General features: G+C 38.7%; 1 protein-coding gene across 2 annotated transcripts in view; it reads left to right on the forward strand.

The window, feature by feature from the left end:
* ankh (ANKH inorganic pyrophosphate transport regulator) overlaps positions 1-25,201 on the forward strand; it is a 165,178-nt gene that overhangs the window by 109,887 nt on the left and 30,090 nt on the right. For both annotated transcript variants that reach the window (XR_010005725.1, XM_003219797.4), the window contains exons 6-8: positions 16-150; positions 12,518-12,610; positions 18,238-18,333. Coding sequence is in view for 1 of the 2 variants with exons in the window: in XM_003219797.4 (XP_003219845.1) it covers positions 16-150; positions 12,518-12,610; positions 18,238-18,333 (324 nt within the window). In the remaining variant the exon portion in view is untranslated. The remainder of the gene's footprint in view (positions 1-15; positions 151-12,517; positions 12,611-18,237; positions 18,334-25,201) is intronic.

Below are 25,201 nucleotides of genomic sequence, written 5' to 3' on the forward strand. Positions count from 1 at the left end.
TTATTCCACCCACAGGGAGATGCTACAATCAAAAAGATGCTAGGCTTCTGGTGGCCCTTGGCGTTAATTCTCGCCACTCAAAGGATCAGTCGGCCTATTGTCAACCTCTTTGTATCCCGGGATCTGGGTGGCAGCTCAGCAGCCACAGAGGTATGAGTCTTCAAAAAGCAAATAGCTTGATTTCCTTATAGACACCCAGACCTATTTTTATTTGGCAGGTTCTTTATTTCCTTCACAATTCTATAGCAATGCCCTTAAGCTGTTGACGATCTATTAACTTTCCTTGGGGCATAAAAAAACCCCTGCAAATAGTCTAAATTTGCGTGTCTTTCTTGAAGACTTCTGTAACAACATTTTATCCCTAATTTATCTTGACTAAAACCCAAAATAGGCATTATCTGGAATGCCGTGTTACTTTTCCTCTGCATTTTTATTCTAGAGGTAGGCTCAGGAAGCTATTAGTTTGAATAGAAAAAGTGTAGGTGGATAATTGCTGCTTAAACTCATTTTATCATATCAGTTATCACTTCAGAGTCATCTTCCGCACTCTGGTTTTTCCCCTTCTAGAAGAGACAATAAATTGACTATGTGTGTCTTTTGCCATGGGTGAATACACAACTTGTGGGATGCAGTTTTGAGTGGGAGAATGACTGCTTCCTTCTGCTTATGCTTTTCAGTTAAGAAGCAATTATTAAAAGGGAAAGAAACACAGGATCATGCTTAGTTAGGCCTTTAGCTGAACATTTTATAAGGGGAGTTTATCAGTTTGTCAAATTTTGAAAAATGCAATCATTGCTCTTATTTATTTATTTACCACACTTTTATCCCGTCTTTCTCACCCCGAAGGGGACTCCGTGTGGCTTTACAAAGGCAACAATTTGATGCCGCATATACACATACATATCGATAAATAAACAAATTAAAAATCTGAACCAATTAAAAACATAAACATTAAAACATCAATTAAAATCACATAATCCAGTTTGTATTCCAGGGTCGATCCGAGTCATTGTGTTATTTATAGTTTCTTATTGCACTGCTCCCATTTACTTTTTTCCCTGTTTTTATTGGTGTTTTGTCATAATTGTGAAGAACATAAACATATTAAAATAACAGGGGGGAAATCAACTCATAAGAACCAAAGGACATCAAATGAAATAAAATAAAATTACGAAAGAGAAAAAAAATAAGAATAATAACAAACCAAACAAAAGAGAGAGAAAAAACAACAAAAACCACCAACCCAAACAAACCCTCCCAATAGCTCCCATGGTGAACATAAACTTGACTTCCATCTCATACATTGATAGTTTTTCAGTGTCTTTTCTTGGCAATCCTTTACAGGTGTCACAGTTCTTTCCTATTCCCACATTTGGAGCTGTTGTTCCTAGCCTCATTCCTTTTGGTGTCAAATCACTATTTTAAATTTCTCATTTTTTAGATAGTTTTTGACCAATTCCCAATTTGTTTGTTTTTTTGGTCTGCCATTATTATTCACTAATAAATATGTCAGTCTGTCCATATTCATAATCTCAAAAATCGTATTTATCCAACAATTCATCTACGGGGTTTCTTTGTCCCTCCAATACTTAGTGTATGTCATCTTTGCGGTGGTTACAAGATAATTAAATAATATTTCCTTATTTTTATCTTTATCTATTTCTGGCATCCCTAGAAGAAAGTATTTGAGGTCCATGTTTATTCTAATTTATAACATTTTTTGATTGTGCAATGTATTTCTTTCCAAAAAGATTTGACTTTTTTACAAGTCCACCAACAGTGGAAGAAAGTCTCTTCTTGATTCCCACATTTCCAACATTTGTTTGATTTTTAAAAAATAATTTGATAATTTTTAGGGGGTCAGATACCATCTATAAAATACTTGGATCCAATTTTCTTTTATTTCTGCAGCGTGTGTAAGTTTTAACCTGTAATTCCAAGCTTTTTCTCACTCTTCTAATTTAATTGGTTTCCCTATATTTTCAGCCCATTTTATCATACAATCTTTTATTAATTCCGTTTCCGTAGCCCATTCTAATAATTTTTTTGTATATTTTAGTTATAATTTCATTTTTTGTCTTCATGATTACATCCCAGAAAGTTTCTTATCTTCGAATCCTATTTTTTTTGTCCTTATTATACATTTCTTTAATTTGCATATATTGGAACCATCCCACATTTTTAAATTTTTGGCTTATTACCTCCTGATTTTTCAAATTATAAATCCCCTTCTCTTTTGACAGAATGTCGTTATATCTTGGTCAAATTTCACCCCCTGTTTCTCTCCTCTGGTATACCTCCAGTGGAGAGATCCATAGAGGCGTTTTCAAATAAAGTTTCCTTTTGTATTTTTCCCACACTTTTATTAACAAAGACCGAATAAAATGATTTCCAAAATTCTTTTTGACTGTTTTTTTGCTGTGCCAAATGTAAGCATGCCATCCCACCCTCAGATTTACCCCCTCTATCGTTTTTTGAAATGTTGGCCAGTCTTTTATCCATGCTAGACCACACACATCGTGGTATAGTTGTAAATCAGGAAGGCCTAATTCGCCCACCCCCCAATCTTTTTTCGTCTGTATGGATCTTTTTGATTCTGGGTTTCTTTCTCAGTCAAATAAATTTGGACAGGTCCTTGCTCCAATTTTTAAATCTTTGTGCATTTCTTATAATTGGAAGATTTTGAAAAAGAAATAACATTTGTGGCCGAATGGTCATTTTAATTACTGCAATTCTCCCTAATAATGACATCTTTAAATGTTTCCATTTTTCTAGGTCTTTATTTATTTCCTTCCACTTGGTGTCATAATTGTTTTCTGATAATTGTGAATTTTTTGATGTTAATATTATTTCTAAATATTTAATTTTTTCCTTACTTGAATTCCTGTTAAATCTGTTAGTTCATTTTGCCTTTTCTTAGTCATGTTTTGCATTAATATCATAGTTTCTTCTAAATTAATTTTAAGTCCTGAGGTTTCTCCGAATTCTCTTATTTTGGCTAGCCAATGTTTTATTGTTTTTATTGGATCCTCTATTATGCAAATTAGATCATCAGTGAACGCTCTAATTTTGTAGTTATATTTTTTAAATTTTGCTTGTCTTAATTGAGGGTCCCTTTTTATGCTGTTTAGTAAAATTTCTATTGAAAAAACAAACAGGAGAGGAGACAGCAGGCAACCCTGCCTAGTTCCTTTGGAAATTTTGAAATTTTTAGACTCTCATGTTATTTTAATTTTGGCTTCTTGTTTGTCTTAAATTGGATTAATCACATTTGTAAATTTATATCCCATATCTAATTTTCTAATCAGTAATTTTAAAAAATTCCTATTCAGATTGTCAAATGCTTTTTCCATATCCACTGTTAGTAATGCCAATTCCTCCTTATTAGTAAATTCATAATGCTGTAAAATATTTATCATTTCCCTCACATTATCTTTCATTTGCCTTTTTGGCAGGAAGCCCATTTCCTCCTCCTCTATCCATTCTATCAAGAAGTTCTTCATTCTTTCGGATATTATGCTCATGAAAATTTTATAGTCTGAGTTTAATAAAGATATAGGTCTGTAATGTTTACATTTTTTGGGTCCTGATCTTCTTTGTGTATCATAGTTATTGTGGTATATCGCCATGAATCTGGTACCTTCTGGTTCTCCAATATCCCATTCATTATTTTTTTTTTAGGAATGGAGTCATTTCCTCAAACCTTGTAGTATAAACCGTTTAGTCCACCTGGACCTGTTGCCTTGTTCCCATCTAGGTTTCTAATTGCTCTCATGATTTCTTTCTCTGTGATTTCTTTATTCAGTAATTCTCGTTGCTTTTCTGATATTTTCAATAATTTTTGGTTACTAAGGAATTTGGAAATCTAATCTTTTCTAATCTGATCTTTGGTATAGAGTTTACTATAGAATTTGTTAAATTGGTTCGCTATTTCATGTTCTGTGGTATAGCTCTTTCCTTCCGCAATTATTTCTGTTATATATTGGGCCTGTTTTCTCTTGCTGATTTTCCACACTAACCACTTACCCGGTTTATTTGCGTTCTGGAATTATTGTTGTTTTATGAATTTTAACTTTTTTTGTCTCCTCCATTTCCATATACATCTTTTGTTTTCCCAGTATTTACAATTCCTGCTTAATCTTTTATTATTTGGGTCTATTTTCAATTGTTTTTCACTTATTCTAATTTCTTCATTTATTTTATTCATTGCCAATTTTTTGGGGGGGGCCTTCTGCTGGATAAGGTGGCCGCGCATGAGTGCTTTCCTGGCATCCCAAATAATTTGAATTGGAACCCCGACTGTATTGTTCAAATCAAAATATTCTTTCGAAATCTTTTTATTTAATTATTTTTAAATACATTTTTATTAGTGCTTTTCCGAAAAGGTGATAAACATAAACAAAGACAAAAAATGACACCAAATAAGGTAGCAACTCATAAGAACACAATAAAATTGATAGAGAGGAGAGAAAAGAAAAGAGAGAAGAAAGAAGAAAAGAAAAGAGAAATAAAAAAGTAAAAAAACCACCCCAATAACATCCAAGTGAAAGCATAAAACATAAAAATAACTTCCATCTGTTACATGATGTCTTTGCATATATACAATTCCTTGTCGTGACAATCTTTAACTGGAAACACATCCTTTTCCTGTTCCTCTATTGAAATATTATGATTCTTAACCACTTTCCCTGTGGTATCAAATCAATACCTTAAAATTTTTGTTTTTTAGGTAATTCTTAACTTCTTCCCAATTTGTTTATTTTTGGTCTGCCTTGATTATTCGCTAATACGTATGTCAATCTATCCATATTCATAATTTCTTTTTTTTCAATATATTTATTGGAGTTTCATACAATGTGAAAAATAATTTAAAAAATTGGTTTACATCAAAAGTGGGTGAACAACGATTTTTATAGAAAAGTAGGAAAAGAAGAATAACAAAACATGAGGGGGAAAAGGATAAAAAGAAGGAGAGAGAGATTTTTTTTTTTAAAATTGACTTCCATCCTCCTCTTGCTATTCCTTGAGTTCATTCATAATCATTATCCTGGTGTAATAATACCATGTCCCCTTCGTCTTCTTCTGATCTTGGAATTGATATACTTCAGCTGATGAGATCTAATTTTATCTATTTAGATAGTCTTTGACTAGATCCCAATTAGTTTCTTTCTTAGGTAGTCCTTGATTTGGTGATAACCAGTAAGTCAATCTGTCCATGTTCAAAATCTTTAATACCTTATTTAACCAGTCCTCTTTTTTCGGTGTTTCTTTCATAATTTCAAATACCTTATTGAGCTAGCAATTTATCTCCAAGGTTTCTTTATCTCTCCAATATTTAGCATATGTCATCCTTGCAGCGGTGATTAGGTAATTGAATAATATTTCCTTATTTTTATCTTTCTCGATATCTAGCATTCCTAACATGTAGTATTTATATTTTATTTATATTTTAATTTTCATTGTAATTTTTAATCTTGTGAAGACTTTTAATCTGATGTCAACTGTGTTTCTGATGTATATTGTAAGCCGCTCTGAGTCCCCTGATGGGTGAGAAGGGCGAGGTAGAAATGATGTAATAAATAAATAAATAAATATTTAGGGTCCATAAATAACATGTAGTATTTAGGGTCCGGAAAATAAATGGCAGCCAGTGGAGCTCTTTAAACAGGGGAGTGGACCGCTCCCTGTAATTCGCTCCTGTTAGGAACCTGGCTGCCTCCCGCTGAACTAGTTGGAGTTTCCGGGCCATCTTCAAAGGCAGCCCCACGTAGAGCGCATTGCAATAATCCAATCTAGAGGTAACTAAGGCATGGACCACCGTAGCCAGATCAGACTTCACGAGGTATGGTCGCAGCTGGCGTACAAGTTTTAGTTGTGCAAAGGCCCTCCCGACCACTGCCGACACCTGAGCATCAAGCGTCAGTGATGAGTCCAGGAGGACCCCCAAGCTGCAGACCTGTGCCTTCAGGGGGAGTGCAACTCTGTCAAGCACAGGGGAACCCTCTGTGGCTAAGCTGTCTCCTGGGTCTCCGCCTGGGAGAGGGGGCGAAAATCAGCCCTACATCTGCAAGGCTGGTGTCTGAGAGCTCTCAGGACACTCAACCAGCCCCCATGCTGCCACACCCAGAAGTTCCTGTACTTCTCCCTTTACTGACCAAAAACTTGGTCCAGAAGCCATGCTTTTCATTTTTTCCAAAAGGTCAGGAGGGAAAAGGCAAGGTCTCCACTGTTGCAGTGTATGTTGACAAAGCAGTTGCATCAATAATCCCTAGACGTACCTGACACCTTTCGGTTAGCAGAGTCAGAAATTGTATTCATCCCAAGCTGACTGGGATTTTTGGGAGTTGAAGTCCAAAACAACTGGAAAACCAAAAGTTGGGAATCACTGCCATAGAGAAATAAGTTTAGTCATTAAAGTTTTCTAGTGAATAATTAAATCTAGTTATGCAACAGCTGGAATTGTGTTGTTACAGTAATCTCAAGGAAGCAATGCCTTCTTCCACAAATTTCGCGGAATCCTCACAAAAATGCCTGTTAAAACTTAGAAGTGCTTGAGCCTGGTGTAGTGTCATGGTGAAGCGTCATGTGTTTGCATTAGAATGGGTTAATGAAGGAGACCACTAGGCTAGAGTGCTTAAATATCCTAAAGGCACCAAATCCTGTCTGATCTCAGAAGCTAAACAGAATCAGCACTTGTGGGTACTAGGATGAGATCATCAATAATACTAGGAGCTGTGGCCATTTCAAGAGATGGCAAAACAACCTAGCCTAAGAAAACCCTACAAAATTCATGGGGTCATCTTAAGTCAGCCCCTTGTCATTATTGAAGAGTTGATCTTTGTTGGTTGTATATGTATACAGACGGATAAAACAAAATAAAAGGAGCTATATACAGTTGGATTGCATATTGGAAACTGCCAGTTCAAGTATGTGGAAATACTTTATTACACAGTTTGCTCTTTTGGCTTGCAATTTGTGCAATTACTATATTTTTAATGCCACATTAACATGGCTTTTAGTTGCTAAGTGCAAAGAATGCATTCCCTTGAAGGCACATCCTTCTATTATCAGCTGGAAGCTGACTTCATTAGTGCCCATTGTTCGTTTTGTTCTTTTTCCTCCTGTTTCTGACAACATCACTGCTGAAAGAGCCAAGAACTGGCAGAGCCAATAGTAGGAAAATCCTGCCAATGCACAATATGAATGTACTTCAGGTTTCCATATATGATGCTACCCGTAATCTGAGTCTGGCAAGCAGGCAGAAAAAGGGGTCTCTGAAAATAATGAAGTTGCATATTCTACTTGATTCCTGGATTTTCTTGTCTGACATTTTATCTGGTTCAGCTTTGGCTGAATAGATATATCACACATTCGACTTTAGGATTTTTCTTTTCTTTTTTTGTCCCCTTATGTGAAAAACCCTGCTTTTTCAGAGGCAATGTGCTGATAATGCATCGGTTTGTTTTGGAAGTTGCCTTGCATCCCATTCCAAGAGAAAAGCAGCATATAAATAAATAAACAAATATATACATCACTGTTTACATTGCTGGGATATCTTGAGAGGCTTACCTGTTGCCATCACTGCCAAAACTTTTTAAAATTATCTAAGGCTTTTAAATGTTTGGCTTGTAAACCGTATCATTTATTAAATGTCTTATTAAAACTTTGAAAACAGTTGTGACATAGAAATAGTTTAATAATAATAATAATAATAATAATAATAATAATAATAATAATAATAATAATATTTATATACTGCCCTATTTCCCCAAGAGGACTCAGGACAGTTTCCAACATATACAATGTATTCAATTGCCAATAGAAGACCATACAACAAGATAGACATCATAAAACAACACATTCAATCCTGCTAAAAAAATAAAAATAAAAATCCAGTTTTAGTCTATTCTATCAGATGGGTTCAAAGTACCAGTGGCCAGAATTTCAGAGTGGACATGACCAACTATGAAGGGCAATGCAAAGGCTGATGCAACAAAGTAAATAAAAATAGCTTTTCAAACCAACATTTCTAACAATCATTACAAATTTCGTTCCAACCTAACCATGGTTAACATTAAAAATGGTGCATAGGTGACCTAAGGTTTGTTTTTTTAAAAAAAAGTTTAGGATGGAAATCTTTTTGTCATTTTTAATGAGATCTGTACATGAACTCTATTGGTAGACCCAGCTCAAGTAGAGCCTAGTGAGTCAATATTTATGTAAACCTGTCGATTCTTGGATTCCAATATTTTTATTTGCTAACAATGGTGTATAACTCCCTTTTTCACATGCAAGGAAAATACTACAGAGAATTGTGAGTTGCCATACCAAGACTGTTAATGTTTTACAAGAGCCAGGGAATGAGAGAGAGAAAACATGTAAAACAGTTTAAACAGTAATTATCTGCATGTACTTAAGAGTAAGCCTCATTGTGTTCAGTAGAATATTCTCTTGAGTAAACCTCAATAGAATTGCACTGTCAGTAAAGTATTTCTTTTTAATACATTTGATGTGATTCATTTCATACTTGTGTAGTGGGCTTGACCCAGAAAATAAAGATTCTGAACTTCTGTAGTGGAAAGGACAATGCAATTTCCCCCCCCAAAATAGTCTTAATAAGACTTGAGAAAAATCCTGTCAAGCAGCTGAGTTGTACCCTGAGAGTTTTGATTTTTGTTCCTTGGGACTTTTCTCTGTTTTTAAAGAGTCTCGGGATGATTCTTGTAATCATTGTCCTGGCAATTTGTGCTGATAAACAGCGCGAATGGCGCTGCTTGCTAATTATTCTGGAGTATCAGTTCCCTTGCAGCAACCCACCTATTTCCCGCTTCATTTCTTAGATTGCTGAAGAGCTGTCCACTTGTGTAGCCCCTGTATGAAGTTCATCTGCATATATATCAGTCATTTGCTCTATATGTTTTTGAAAACATTTTGTATACTTGAGTTTCATGTAAATAAATAAATAAATAAATACTCTTACTTATATTCCGCTTTATCTCTCCAGAGGAACTCAGAGAAGATTACAGTTTACATATATAAGGCAAACATTCAATGCCTTTTTACATGGTAACAAAGACATAAAGTACACAAAGGTAAAGGCTTTCCCCTTTCCATCTCTAGTGTCTGGAGGCGATGCTCAACTCCAGCCATGGGGAGGTGCTCTTGTTCCATTTTTCCATGCCGAGGAGACTGTTGTTCATAGACTTTCTCCAATCATTACCGGCATGTTTTGCATGTCTGCAAGAGACGCCATTTTTACTCCCTACTGAGGCAATACTCACATTACATGCTTTTGAACTGCTAGGTAGGCAGAAGCTAGGGCTGACAACCAAGCGCTCACTCCAACTCGCAGCTTTGAACTGCTAACCCTCCAGTCAGCAGATTTCCTACAGCTAGCAATTTTATCTGCTGCACTATCACATCCCCACGGCTGGTAGTAGCTGCTATGTCACAGAAAGTTGTGTCACACCTCAAAATAGTTCACCTTGATATAGACACCCAGTCACACACAGAAGAAAGTCTTTTATAGTTTTATTGAGCAAAAGCAAATATATATCAAAGCAGGCAGTTATAAGGTTTTCAAAGTTGCAGTAAAAGATTCAATAGGAATCCAATAGTTCATAAGCCATAAAAATCCATTAGTCCATAAGCCATAGAAATCCAATAATTCATAAGGCAAAACAGTAGACGATAGATCCCAAAGAACAAAGGCCCAAAGGTTACAAAGATCCAGAAAACTTCTCTTAGGCATGAAGCAGGAACATCCACTCAGATGAAGCAAGAATTTGCTTTGACAAGAATCTATCTCAAAACACACACTTTTAAAAGCAACCCAAAAATGCATTTCTCTTTCCCGTGGAGGCCTCTCTCTTCCCTGCCAATCTTACACTCCTTTGAGGCTGTACTCCCATAACAACCAGTCCGCCCTAGATAATGATGGCGCCCCTTCAAGGTCCTCGTTATCTTGCACCTGAACCAGGACTGGAGACACCGGGGCTTGAAACCTCTCTTGCTCATTAATTCCCATGGGAATGTCATCCTGGCTGTTATCTATGACCGGCTGGGTCAATAGTTCATTCTGCTCAAGCTGCATTTCTCGAGCCTCTGAATCAGCCTGTATCATTCCCATTCCCATGCCATCATCCTGAAATTCATCCTGCAATTCATCCTGCATCCCATCATCTGGCTTTTGTATCTGAAACCGAGAATCCCCTTCCTCATCCTCACTCTGGCTATGCTGTGGCTGAGTCACAACAAGTTGCTGATATGTTTGAGGTCCTTTCAGGATGTAATAAAGAATGCTTAACACATTGAAGGGGTCTCAGGTCTTGGGGTTAAATCTAGTTTGGCTTTTCCTCTAATGGGACTTCTTATTTCAGGAGAACTAGGAGATGGCAATTCCTACTAGACATGTGCATAAAATTCATCCCTACCATTTTTTCTGTTTCTTTCATGTATTCCGTTTATCTGGAAGCATGAAACAGGAAGCCCCCTTCCAACATGGAAATCTGCTCGATACAAAAGCCTGCTTTCATGTCGAGCCGAAATTGCCTCCTTACCTGCATAAGAGTGTGGAGGGCGTGTTTGGTGGCTGACAGGGTCTGCTAGTGAGTTCCGGGCCTGCTTGTAGGCTCTGCCACACACACACACACCAGCCACCAAACATGCCTTTCACACTCTTGGAGAGTGTGTTTGTGACAGGGCCTGCAAGCCAGCCTGGAGCTCACCGTCAGCAGGTGAATTCCAGGCCTGCTTTCAGGCCCCATCACACACTTTCTGAGAGTGTGGCAGGGCATGTGTGGCGGCTGGCAAGGTGTTCAGGCAGGCCCGTAGCTCACCTGCAGATGAATGCCTTACTCCAGAAGAGCAACAGCAGGTGCTGGTGGGTAAGAAGAAAGCCAGGAAGGGGGGCAGTGGGTGGGAAGCCCCCTCCACAATGGTCCAAATTTTGGGGCCCCAATCCAAAAGAACCCTGATTTTTGGAGGGTCTTGAAAATGGATCAGGGCCTCGAACGAAAGCTGGGACATGAAACAGGGCAAGGTTTACCCTGAAAGCACAAGACTAATGCCTACATCATTTTTGGTTGACCTACCGGAGCAAATTATGGGAGGAGAGATGTGGGTATAGAACAGAGAGCAGAAAATTGTCCCAGTGTCTGCTTCTATGACAATAGATTAGTCCATGATCTCCAGCACACATGGGTTCGTGAATCTCTCTATTTTATATGCAGAATTAACATCCTTGTGTTATATTCTGTGCAACTATAATAAAATATTTTTTAGAAAAATGCGACTGTGTAAAGTGTAATAGTGCTGAGGTATTAAAAATGGATCTGCTGCACATTAACAGAATTTGTGGGTTGAAATGATTTATCTTTGGCTCAGCTTGGGAGCAGGAAGTGATAACTCGAGTGTTCTGTTTGCAAATTTAGAAAACGTTTGAGCATAATACTAAACTACTAATGCTCGGATTCATGCTGTTTCATCTTCCAGGACAGTTAAGAGAACACCACCTTCTATTTCTGTTACAAGTTAATCACATTTTCATATGTCATGTAAATCTGATAATGTTACTAACTAAATTGGAACAAGCTAACCTAGTAATATGTGTTTCAAACTGCCTAGCTTTTTAAGAAACGTTAAAAAAGAACTTTTAAAGAACTGTTCCTCTATTACTATACGTGATTATTGCTCCATTGTGAATAAAGTAATGGAGTATTTCAGTATAATCTACAGAACTTGGAAATGTTAATTGATAACTGTATTAGATGTACTGTCAAAAGCTTTCATGGCCGGAATCACTGGGTTGCTGTGAGTTTTCCGGGCTGTATGGCCATATTCCAGAAAAAAAGGATTCCCCCCAAGCAGGAAGCAACCAGGCTTTGAAGCTGCAAGGCCATTCAATGCTAATCAAGGTGGCCAATTGCAACATTCACACTTTCCTCAAACAGACAAGAGTTCTTTCTCCCACCCTGGACATTCCACAGATACATAAACCTCACTTGCCTAGTTTCCAACAGACCTCACAACCTCTGATGATGCCTGCCATAGATGTGGGTGAAACGTCAGGAGAGAATGCTTCTGGAACATAGCCATACAGCCCGGAAATTCATAGCAACCCATTGTATAAGATATCCCACTACCATATACAAATCTTGGAAGAGTCATTTTTCTAATTTCCGATGGTGTAGCCATCAACATGCCAAAAGTAGGAAGACTGATCAGATGGATGCGAAAAGACAGAATGAAACTGAGACCCACAGGTTACTTTTTCTGAAGTAATGTAGCTTCCTATGTATCATTTCCCCATTAAAAAAAAAAAAAAGACTCGCTAGTCTGGCATTTTTTGCTCCAAACATAGTAATCAAAAATCAGTTAGTTGCTTGATCATCCAAACTTTTCCTAACATAAATGTGGTGGAACCAACTGAATATTGTACAAAAGGTAATTTTGATTAACTGCTCTGCAAATTTGATCTGTAATTTTCGGTTTCTTTTTTTTTTGTCTCTCACCTTAGGCAGTGGCAATTCTGACAGCTACATATCCAGTGGGGCATATGCCATATGGCTGGTTGACAGAGATTCGAGCTGTTTATCCTGCTTTTGACAAGGTGAGCTTATTTTCTGAGATGAGAGGCTTTGATTCCTTTTCAGATATGTGCTCGCCAAGAGTGCTCTCTGAGAAATTGGTTTTACAGCTGCATGAAACCTGTAGGAAATGAGACAACATGGGATGTTATGAAACTTCAAATCACTTCTTGGTGAAGATCAAATGCAGAATCTTCAGAGTCCTGCTTCTCTTGCCACTGTTGATGCGTCAGCCTTGGTTATATGTCTGTTTACCTCTGCCTCGCTGTTTGCCAGCTTCATCTTTTGGTCATGCTGAGGTTTGAACATGGCCAAGTTGTGAGGTTCATTAGCTAATTTGTAGAAGAGTTTTTCTAATAGAATGACTTTTAAATTCAGCATGTGCCTTTTCTTATACCAAGTGATAACCATGCCACCCAAATCTTCAGTCATGATCGTCAAGTTCCAAGGGCCTCTGCTTTCTTTTGCTTAGCTGAGTAAGTTTTAGTCTGGGTTTCTTTACCTGCCAAAGAAATCTAGAAATCTCTTTCTGCCTATCTGTTTTTATAGGAGGGATCATCTGCAACTCTACCCAGACTGAATAAATTAAATTTTCCACATTTTTCTAAAGATGCATCTGCACTGTAGAATTAACGCAGTTTGACACCATGTTAACTGCCATGGCACAATACTATGGAATCATAGGATATATAATTTTAGAAAGCCTTTTGCTTTCCCTACCAAAGAGTGCTGGTGCCTCACCAAACTATGTACATATTCTAGGGTTCCATTGCATTGAGCTACGGAAGTTAAAGTGATGCCAAACTGCATTAATTCTACAATGTACCGTATATACTCAAGTATAAGCTGGGTTTTCAGCCCTTTTTAGGGCTTAAAAGGCCCCCCTCAGCTTATACTCAAGTGAGGTTCCTGGTTGACTTATATTTGGGATGGCTTATACTCAAGTATATAGGTAATCAGTTATAGGTAATCAGGTCTTATCTTATTAAAGTCTTATTATTATCTTAAATTACGTTTTATGTAAATATTCAAAAACATTTAATCTACTAATTCCTCAATTAATGTAATTTTATTGGTATCTATTTTTATTTTTGAAGTTTACCAGTAGCTGCTGCATTTCCCAGCCTCACCTTATACTTGAGTTAACCAGTTTTCCAGGGTTTTTTTGTGGTAAAATTAGGTGCCTCGGCTTATATTTGGACTGGCTTCTACTCAAGTATATAGGGTAGTTGAATCCTAAGTCTCTTTTAATTTCTTTTCAAACTTTTTAAATAGTTGTTTACTAATAATAAGCTGTTCTTGATTGTAACTCTCAAATATTTAATCCCCCCTTATCCAAGTTTTAATTGTGCAAAAGCTCCCCTAGCCACCGCCGAGACCTGATGTTCCAGGTTCAGTGATGAATCCAGGATAACTCCCAGGCTGCAAACCTGTGATTTTAGGAAAGTGTAACCCCATCCAATGCAAGCTTTAACCTCATGCCCTGTTCGTCCTTTCGACTGACCAGGAGTCAGTTGAAATACAGAACAAAAAATACACAAGTAGAGGGAAGTGACACTCACAGACCCTTCAAATAATATATGAAAATATAGCAACAAGAGACAATTCAACCAAACTATTATTAGAAACATAAGAATGAAAGATCATGAAACTTGCGACAAGAGAAGGGGAAGAGACAAATACATTAAATAACTAGAATAAGAATTAAGTGAAATGCAAAAAAGAGGAATGGAAGTAATAACTCCCCCTCCTTTTTTACATTCCTTTCCCCCTTCCCATACCCGTATACCTCTACACCCCCATATTCCTTTCCCTTTTCTTTTAATTAAATTTGTCTTTATGAAAATGTTGAATAAAAATGATTTTTTTAAAACAAAAAACAGAACAGAACAAAAATTAAACTACAGAAAACACAAGGCGTGAGTTTAAAATTCATAGTTCAAACTGACTGAGCACGCCTGCTGGAAGAGATAAGATTCCACACACTGCATGTAGAGAAAACCATTTCTCCTTCTTTTTGGATTTACTTATGATTTGGATTTCTGAGGAAATAAAATGTTTAAGAACATATTATGCCTTCCCTTTTTGTTGTAAATCTCAAAATGGATTACAAAAAAAGTCACAAGCATGGATTGACGATTTCAGAAGGGGATTTTAGATCTGACCACACACAGCAACCTAAAGAAAAAATATATTCATGACATTTTTACCCATAGATAAAACATCATTGGGAAGATTCCAGTGGGATAGCTACCTACTGTCCATAATTTCTGCTTTTCCAGAAGCTGCATTTGCATGTATAGATTAAGGGTTGAGGGGAGGTTCTGTTAGCATAGTGACACGTTGAATCTCCATGCAACACGGAATGTGTACAGATCATTAGAGTGAATAAGAGCCTGGTGTTCAGCACTTTTTGTTCTGTGGGGTATTTCCTTTGCTAATTGGAGTTATAATGAGTCAGGAGTTGTTGCAGTGATTTGCGCCTGATCTGTTCTTGGGAGCAATTAAAAAAAACAAAAAACAGTACAAAGCTCAGGTTTGTCATGCGTTGAGCATCTGCCATAGCATCTCACTGCCTCAAACTGCAAGGTTTTCTTCTGTAAACACTCATGAAGAAGCGGAATAGGCCAATTAACTCTTGAGACAACATGCATGTTGACTGCTTACTTGGGAAAATGTCATTTTCTGTAGGGCTGCAGCTCTCAGCATCACTTGCTATTGCATATGTATCTGAGCCAGATGAGAGTTGCAGTAGAGCAGCTTTTGTTGAACTATATATTCTTGGCCTTGATCTCTTGTTCCTTGTATGAGTTCTGTTTGAAAGCTGCACCTAATTGCCTATGACCAACTAAAGCAGGTTCCACTGGGCCTGTATAATAATAATAATGATGATAATAATAATAATAATAATAATAATAATAATAATAATAATAATAATAATAATAATAATAATAAATTATGACACAGCAAACAAGATAGATATGCTGGATTTCGTATCACAAAATCACAAGTCGAGCACTTCCCAAGTGTCTAGGACTGTGTGATGTATTTTCGGATAATGCGTGCAGATCCCAGTAGGGTGGCCTTTTGCAGTTGGCAGATTGTGATTTTGTCAATGTCTATTATATAAAATGCTGGCTGAGATCTTTTGGCACAGCACCCAGTGTGCCGATCACCATCGGGACCACCTGTACTGGTTTCTGCCAGAGAATTTGAAGTTAAATCTTGAGGTCCTGATAGCGGCTGAGTTTTTCCTGTTGTTTTTTGTCAATGCGACTGTCACCTGGGATGGCAACAGTTCTTTTCCACAACTGTGATGTCTGGTGTGTTGTGTTCCAGAACTTTGTCAGTCTGGATTCAGAAGTCCCACAGTATCTTTGCATGCTCATTCTCCAATACTTTTGCAGGTTTGTGATCCCACCAGTTCTTTACTGCTGGGAGGTGGTACTTGAGGCATAAGTTCCAATGAATCATTTGGGCCACATAGTTGTGCCTCTGTTTGTAGTCTGTCTGTGCGATTTTCTTACAGCAGCTGAGGATATGATCAATGGTTTTGTCAGCTTCCTTGCACAGTCTGCATTTTGGGTCATCAGCTGATTTTTCGATCTTGGCCTTAATTGCATTTGTTCTGATGGCTTGCTCCTGGGCTGCAAGGATCAAGCCTTCTGTCTCCTTCTTCAGTGTCCCATTCATGAGCCATAGCCAGGTCTTCTCCTTATCAGCTTTTCCTTCAATTTTATCAAGGAACTTTCCATGCAATGTTCTGCTCTAGTTTGTAGTGCAGTTTTCTTGTACTGATTCTTTGTCTGCTGTGTTTTGAGGAATTTCTGATTTAACCTCCCCCCTCCACCCCCCCCCACCCCCGCGCAGGTGCCACCTTGGCGTGGTGGGGGGGCTTAACTGCTCCAATGATGACTGAGGGCTGTGCTGGCGGTAGTGTAACTACCAGCAGGTCCAACCAAGCCAGAGAGGCCTCAGCTGAAGAGCAAAACTAAGAGCACCTAACCCATTAGCATTATGGAGAATCAAACCAAAACGAAATCTATACTGGCTCGGTCGTCACCCAGGATAAAAAGGACCGCGGTGGATGCTGCTGATTCTGGACATCCATCGACAAGTGGGCTATGGAATCAAAATACAAATGAACAGTCACAGAAGCAGCAGAAATATACAATGCCAGAAAACCACACAATAATAATAATAATAATAATAATAATAATAATAATTATTATTATTATTATTATTATTATTATTTTCTTATCCACCTCTCTTCGTGACTCGAGGCAGGTTACAGAATAATTAAAACACATAAACATTGTAAAAATACCACTAATACACATTAAATGTATTTTTATAAAAGATACATATTAAATAATATTTCTATAAAACACATATTAAAATACACAAAACAGAGATTAAACAAAGGACACACATTTAAAATTCATGCTTTATCACATGTGACACTTTATCACATAAAATACATACTTTATCACGTTCCATAGCTACCAGTTAAGTATTGCGATGCACACTCATTGTGTGCTGAAGGACTGTGGTTCAATCCGCAGCTGAGATTCAGAGACATGTCTAAAGGCCTATTTATTTTCCATGTGAGGAGCAACCTGAGTCACTTCTGGTGTGAGAGAATTGGCCGTCTGCAAGGACGTTGCCCAAGGGACGCCCGGATGTTTTGATGTTTTTACCATCCTTGTGGGAGGCTTCTCTCATGTCCCCGCATGGAGCTGGAGCTGATAGAGGGAGCTCATCCACACTCTCCCCGTGTGGGATTCGAACCTGGCAGCCTTCAGGTCAGCAACCCAACCTTCAGGTCACAAGGCTTTAAACCACTACTCCACCGGGGGCTCCTAAAGGCCCATGGTATGAACGGTAACAAAAACCCCTCGGGTGAGAAGGGTGGGGTATAAATAATTGAAATAAATAAATAAATACTATGGCAATACAGAATGCTTTTCATTTCAATATCTGTTAGTTGGAATCTTTGCGCATACTTATCAGTGAGCACCAATGGCTTGCCAGTAAGTCCAATAAACAAAATTATGTCTGTTCTCCTTGATTCCTTTATTCTGCAAATTCAGCAGGTTTTTGGAGCCAAAAAGTAGCTTCTTCTCCTTCATTGTTTGTAAGTACAGTAGAGTCTCACTTATCCAAGCCTCGCTTATCCAAGCCTCTGGATAATCCAAGCCATTTTTGTAGTCAATGTTTTCAATATATCGTGATATTTTGGTGCTAACTTCGTAAATACAGTAATTACAACATAACATTACTGCGTATTGAACTACTTTTTCTGTCAAATTTGTTGTATAACATGATGTTTTGGTGCTTAATTTGTAAAATCATAACCTAATTTGATGTTTAATAGGCTTTTCCTTAATCCCTTCTTATTATCCTAGATATTCGCTTATCCAAGCTTCTGCCGGCCCGTTTAGCTTGGATAAGTGAGACTCTACTGTACATATGCCAGCAAATCTGTTACTTTCTAGAATAATTCTATAAATATTTATTTAGAATTAAGTGCCATAAGAATTAATGGGGCTTATATTCCCAGGCAACTGGAAATAGGAATGGAGATACGGTTGTGGTCTTTTGATGGCAAATTCTAATATTGATGCTCTTTTCTCTTCTTTTACTATAGAATAACCCCAGCAATAAAATGGTGAACAGCAGCAGTACTGTTTCATCAACTCATATCAAAAAGTTCACCTTTGTCTGCATGGCCTTATCCTTAACGGTAAGAAGTCAAAATACTATCATATCAGTTATTCTTGATTTTATGTTTATCCCAGGGGCCTTCCACACAGCCATATAACCCAGAATATCAAGGGAGATAATCCACAATATCTGCTTTGAACTTGTTTATCTGAATCCACACTGCCATATAATCCAGTTCAATGTGGATGTTATACAGCTGTGTGGACGGGGCCTCAGTGTCTGTAGAAGTTGTTTAGGGTGGTACTCCACTCTCAGCTCTCCCTTTTCGCCCTTTTGTAGCCACTCTGTGAGACAGAGTCTAAATTGAGAGTCTTTAAGTGAGTAAGGGTCTTAATCCTGGTCATTTTTATGACTGTTTTATTGATGCTGATGTTTTATTGTTGAGATATTTGTTTTATCGTCTTGCTGCTGTTATTATATTGTTGTGTCGGGCAAGGCCCCATGTGAGCCGCCCCGAGTCCCTTCAGGGAGATGGGGCGGGGTATAAAAATAAAGTAGTTGTTTTATTATTATTATTATTATTGACACAACGACGTTGTATGACACAGCAAACAAGATAGATATGCTGGATTTCGTTTCACAAAATCACAAGTCGAACACTTCCCAAGTGTCTAGGACTGTGTGATGTATTTTCGGATGATGCGTGCAGATCCCAGTAAGGTGGCCTTTTGCAGTTGGCAGATCGTAATTTTATTATTATTATTATTATTATTATTATTATTATTATTATTATTATTATTACACAGTACCTTTATATTTAAATGAAATATTGGAGTTTACATCTTGGATCTTTCCCTCTCATGACTGAAGAACAGGCACTTCAAGGAGAAAACAGCAAACACTGTATTCCCATCACTGTATCTGTCTGTCTATATGTGCATGCATATAGTTATTAGTGTGTGTGTGGCGGGGGGGGGGGGGGGCTGTATCTAATATGATGGGAAATAAAAACTAAGGACTTTATCAAACCCGGTTCCTAACATAGCGCTGTTTTAAAAAATGCTATGCATCGGGGTTTCTCTCTTCCCTAACACACCATCGGAATCTGTCCAGCTTGCAACCTGCAGGTTGCTTAGTTAGGGGATCCCTCGTTGTCTTAGCATGATCGCCTTCCAAGTGTAGGGTCTTGGCGGTGGGTCCATAGGTGATTGTAGAGCCCTATTCTTGACCCGCATGTTCTTCCATAGTGAGGGCATTGGTTTCCAGGTGGAAGGCAGTCCCAGTCAGGAATGGCTTGTCACATCTTCTTCTTGGCATGTTTCTCCCTTTTGCCCTCCATTCATGCCTCTTCAAATTCCACAGTACTGCTGATCACAGCTGACCTCCAACTAGAGCGCTCAAGGACCAGAGGTTCCCAGTTCTTGGTGTCTATGCCACAGTTTTTAAGGTTAGCTTTAAGCCCATTTTTAAATGTCTTTTCCTGTCCACCAACATTCCGTTTTCCATTCTTGAGTTGGGAGTATAGTAACTGCTTGGGAGACAGTGATCAGGCATTCGGACAACGTGGCCAGTCCAGCGGAGTTGATGGCATTGGAGCATTGCTCCAATACTAGTGGTCTCTGCTTCCAGCACACTGACATTTGTCTGCCTGTCTTCCCCAGATATTTGCAGGATTTTTCAGAGCTAACACTGATGGAATTGTTCCAGGAGTTGAATGTGACATCTGTAGACAGTCCACGTTTTGCAAGTGTATAACCTTGGTGTCCCTACAAATGTCCGATCCTCAAACACTCTTTGCTTCATTCAGAAAAATGCTGTACTTGCAGAGCTCAGGCAGTGTTGTATTTCAGTGTCAATGTTAACTTTTGTGGAGAGGTGGCTGCCAAGGTAGCAGAAATGGTCAATGTTTTCTAATGTTACACCATTAAGCTGTATTTCTGGCCTTGCAGAGGGATTGGCTGGTGACTGCTGGAAGAGCATTTTTTGTTTTCTCGATGTTCAATGAGAGGCCGAGCTTCTTTTATGCTTCTGCAAAGGTGTTTAGAGTGGTTTGTATGTCCTCTTCTGAACGTGCACAGACTACATTGTCATCGGCATATTTGAGTTCTATAACAGATGTTGTTGTGACCTTGGTTTTGGCTTTCAGTCTGCTGAGGTTAAATAACTTACCAACTGTCCGATAAATGATATCCATTCCAGTGGGAAGATTCCCATCAACAAGTATCATAGCGATGAAGATGGAAAATAAGGTTGGGGCAATAACACATCCTTGTTTGACACTTGATTCCACCTTAAATGGGATCAGTATAATTATAACATCCAGCATAATCCAACTATGTCCCTTTTTCCTAGTTTGGTGCACACATGCTTGCACACACATGAACACAAATGCCCCACACCCCAAATAACAAAATGAAATAAAAACTGTCTAACATTTTAAAAGTCTATTGGGAAGAACCTGCAGTGGTGCAGCGGGTTAAACTGCTGAGCTGCTGAACTTGCTGACCGAAAGGTTGACAGTTCAAATCCAGGGAGCAGGGTGAGCACCCATTGTTAGCCCCAGCTTCTGCCAACCTAGCAGTTCGAAAACATGCAAATGTGAGTAGATCAATAGTTACCACTCAGGCGGGAAGGTAAAGGCATTCCATGAAGTCATGCCGGCCACATGACCTTGGAGGTGTCTACGGACAATGCCGGTCCTTCAGCTTAGAAATGGAGATCAGCACCAACCCCCAGAGTCAGATATGACTGGACTTAATGTCAGGAGAAAACCTTTACTCTTGAGAAGGGGAAGCAGTTTCCTGATCCAAGACTTGAATAATCACTACCAAATTTTGAGTTTACATGCTGGCATTCATCTGACAGCAGTTAATCTGCCAGTGATTAATCAAGTCTGGAATTTTGCAACAAGAACGGTTGAAAAAGTGTAATGAAATAAATTCTTTTTTTTTTACTGTGAGACTCATATTTCCAGGTATTTGAGTGTGTTGGTATGTGTGTATGAGAGAGGCAGGAGTCAGTCATTTTGTAAATGGATTTTTTTGTAGAGGAAAAAGAATTGAAAAGTAAAATGAAGGCAAATTGAAATGTCCACCTGGTCACTGATAAGCAATGGGAACCAAAACCACACCTAAAACCCATCCTATGACCACCCCAAGTCAGCATTGATGCGAAATTAGATTATTGCACTTCAGATGATAGCAGAACAGTACCAGGAGAGGCCATTCACTGAGTTTTTTCCTTAAACAACCTCCCACCAAGAGAACAACAGAAAAATGTCCTATGTCATGTGACATCCAACCGGAGATGTGATTATCCAATTGTGATATACTGCCTTGTGTGACAAAGCCTTCATAGTGCAAACTCTGAGCCAGGATGCAGAAATTTCCTCTTAGCTCTTTGTTAATTCTTCTTAGGCAAGTCATTGTCTCAGCCTCCTCAGCAGCGTGGAGACAAAAATGCTGACTCATAAAGATTATGTGGATCATCGATGCAAAGCACTCTGAGCAGTCCAAAAAATAGACCCTTGTTAGGACACACAAATTATAGCAATTGCTTCATCCTCAGTCCTTGATAACTGAGCAGGTTGAAAACAGAGGTTTTCATTGTATGAACAGTGGCTCTGTAGTTAGTCTTGCCACGGACAGCATCTGTGCATTCTTGGCTGCCCTCTCACTAGAAATGATAGATGGTTGCATAAGAATTCAGAACTGCATTGAATTGCTGATGACTGTCTGCTGACTTTGCCCAGTTCAGTCATTACTCATCTGCCTGTTCTTGCTCATTGTGGCGTCACATGATAGATTTTTGAGAAGTGAAAGCATATTTTTGGCATATTAGGAAAAAGATGGATATGCCTGGAAGAAACTAGCATAGAGAGAAGTACATTGCCATAATGTATGGTGACATGCACTACCTTTTTTTTGTTGTTGTTGTTAATTGCCATCAAGTTGATTTTGACTTATGATGACATTATGAATGAGAGACCTTCAGGTCATCCGATCATCCGTGGTGACCTATTCAACTCTTGCAGACTCTGAGCCACAGCTTCATTGATTGACGTGTTGTTGAAGGCGTTCATGGCCAGAATCGCTGTGCTGTTGTGAGTTTTCTGGGCTGTCTGGCATTCTCTCCTGACATTTCGCCCATATCTGTGGCAGGCATCCATAGATGTGGGCGAAACATCAGGAGAGAATGCTTCTGGAACATGGCCAGACAGCCCCGAAAACTCACAACCCAATTCATTGATTGAGTTAGATCACTTTAAAAGGCATAAGAAAATTAGGGTGGGAATGAAGGTAATAATGTCTAAAATTGTATCTCCTTGTTCTCATTGATGTATGTGGAGAAATGAATACCAGGCTGTAATTATGTAACATTTTGATGGACTTAAAATGGTCTACTCAGTCTTCAGTTTCCATATAAATGGATGAAATATGATACATTTTAGGTGATTACTTCCTCTATTGTAATTTGTTCTATAGGGTTTCAGGCAGGAATCTTTCCCAAACTGGAATAATTAAGGAATTAATTTGGAAGTTACTGTTTGTACAATATGTCTTTTTCCTTTACAATTGAACTGAAGCATTTTTGTATTGTTCTAGTACTGTAGGTGAAATTTTAGGGACAGCGTCCATTAGTGTAAGAGTGAGCAGGTATAGCCTTTCAGATGGTCTTGGACTTCAGTGTCTATCTGTCCTATCCATCATAGACATTGGCGAGAGATTATGGGAACTAAAGTCCAGCAACATATGTAAAATTGAAGTTGCCCACTCTTGTACCAATCTTCTATCATTGACTTCAAAGCAAAAGAAGTGATCAGTGCATACATAAGTAACAAAAATAAACACTAGACACAAAACATGTGAAGTAAAAATAGATCTGCATCTATTTTATTTATCGTGTCAAAAGAGAATTAAGGATACAGTTATAATGCATTTAAAAACACAAACAAAGTTAAAAACTTGCCATTATACTAGATTTCCTTTGACCAGAAGCTGGTCACTTGGAGTGCCTCTGGTATCACTGTAAGAAGGTCCTCCATTGTGTATGTGGCAGGGCTCAGGTTGCATTGTAGTAAGTAGTGTGTGGTTTGCTCTTCTCCACAGTTGCATGTTGTGGACTCTGCTTTGTAGCCCTGATTCTTAAAGTTGGTTCTGCATCTCGTGGTCCCAGAGTGTAGTCTGTTCAGCGCATTTTGGGAGCCCCCAGTGGCATAGTGGATTAAAGCCTTGTTACTTGAAGGTTGGGTTGGTGACCTGAAGGTTGCTAGGTTCGAATTTAACCCAGGGAGACCACGGATGAGCTCCCTCTATCAGCTCCAGCTCCATGTGGGGACATGAGAGAAGCCTCCCACAAGGATGGTAAAAACATCAAAATATCCGGGCATCCCCTGGGCAACGTCCTTGCAGATGGCCAGTTCTCTCACACTAGAAGCGACTTGCAGTTTCTCAAGTCGCTCCTGACACGAAAAAAATGCCTTCCAAGTCACCCAGTCTTCTGGGTGCTCAAGAGGGAGTTTCTCATCTGGTATCAGCCACTGATTGATGTTTTAACCTGCCACTTTCGGACTCTCGCTTGCTGAGGTGTTCCTGCAAGTATCTCTGTAGATCTTAGGAAGCTATTTCTTGATTTAAGTTGTTGGTATACTGATTGTTATCCAAACATAGGGTGGGCCAGAGATTGTTATCCAAACAGAGGGTGGACCAGAGATTTCAATGCCTTGGTTCTTTCATTACTGGCTGCTACTTCCCGGCAGATTCATATGGTGAGATGCCATCTATAACAGTATAATTTCTCCAGTAGTGTAGGACATAGACATCCTGTGATAATGTGGCATGTCTCATCAAGGGCCATGCCCACTGTTTAATCATTGTGAGATGTATTTCACGCTGGGCAGGTGTATTCAGCAGCAGAGTAGCAAAGCTCAAGGCCTAATGTCTTCACTGTGTCTGGTTGTGATCCCCAGATTGTGCCAGTCAGCTTTTGTATGATATTATTTCTAGTGTCTACTTTTTGCTTGATATGCAAGCAGTTCTTCTTATAAGTCAGAGCACAATCCAGAGTAACTCCCAGGTATTTGGGTTTGCTACAATGCACCAGGAGCCCCTAGTGGTGCATCAGATTAAACCGCTGAGCTGCCGAACTTGCTGACCAAAAGGTTGGTGGTTTGAATCCAGGGAGCAGGGTGAGCTCCCGCTGTCAGCCCTAGCTTCTGCCAACCTAGCAGTTCGAAAACATGAAAATGTAAGTAGATCAATGGGTACTGCTCCAGCGGGAAAGTAAGGGCACTCCATGCAGTCATGCTGGCCACATGACCTTGGAGGTGTCTATGGATAACATTGGGGCTTTTACTGGAGATGAGTACCAACCCCCAGAGTCGGACACAACTAGACTTAATGTCAGGGGAAAACTTTTACCTTTACTACAATGTTCCAGTGTGATACCTCAGAATTCAAGATGCCTATTTGTTCTTAAAATAAAAAGCACATGTCTGCATTTTAGATAGATTAGCAATCAGCTGGCTTTCCCTGCAATAATGCAGTAAAAGCACCTAAAGCCAACATCTGTAAAGTTGAAGTTGCCACTCTTGCACCAATCTTCTATCATTGTATCAGTGATTAAGTAACAAAAATAAATACTAGACATAAAAGATATGAAGCAAAAATAGATCTGCACCAATCTTTCTGCACAATTCAACCAATAAAGTATGCTTTTATGTCCTACTGATCTTAATAAGAAATATACACATATGTTTTAGTATGCCCTGGGGGGAACTGTATGTATTGGCCTTTTAAGTGAAGTAAAATGGCGAAGGCACCCCTGGAAAGATTTGAATTGTGCATCACTGCTATAAATACTAGCTTGTTTACATACTGCCATTTTTAACACTGACACAGTGGTACATCTCAGATTGCTTATGAAAAAAGACTGCTCAGCTGAAGCCT

Source organism: Anolis carolinensis, chromosome 4 (genome assembly GCF_035594765.1).
Source record: "Anolis carolinensis isolate JA03-04 chromosome 4, rAnoCar3.1.pri, whole genome shotgun sequence".
In the NCBI taxonomy this organism is placed as follows: Eukaryota; Metazoa; Chordata; class Lepidosauria; order Squamata; family Dactyloidae; genus Anolis; species Anolis carolinensis.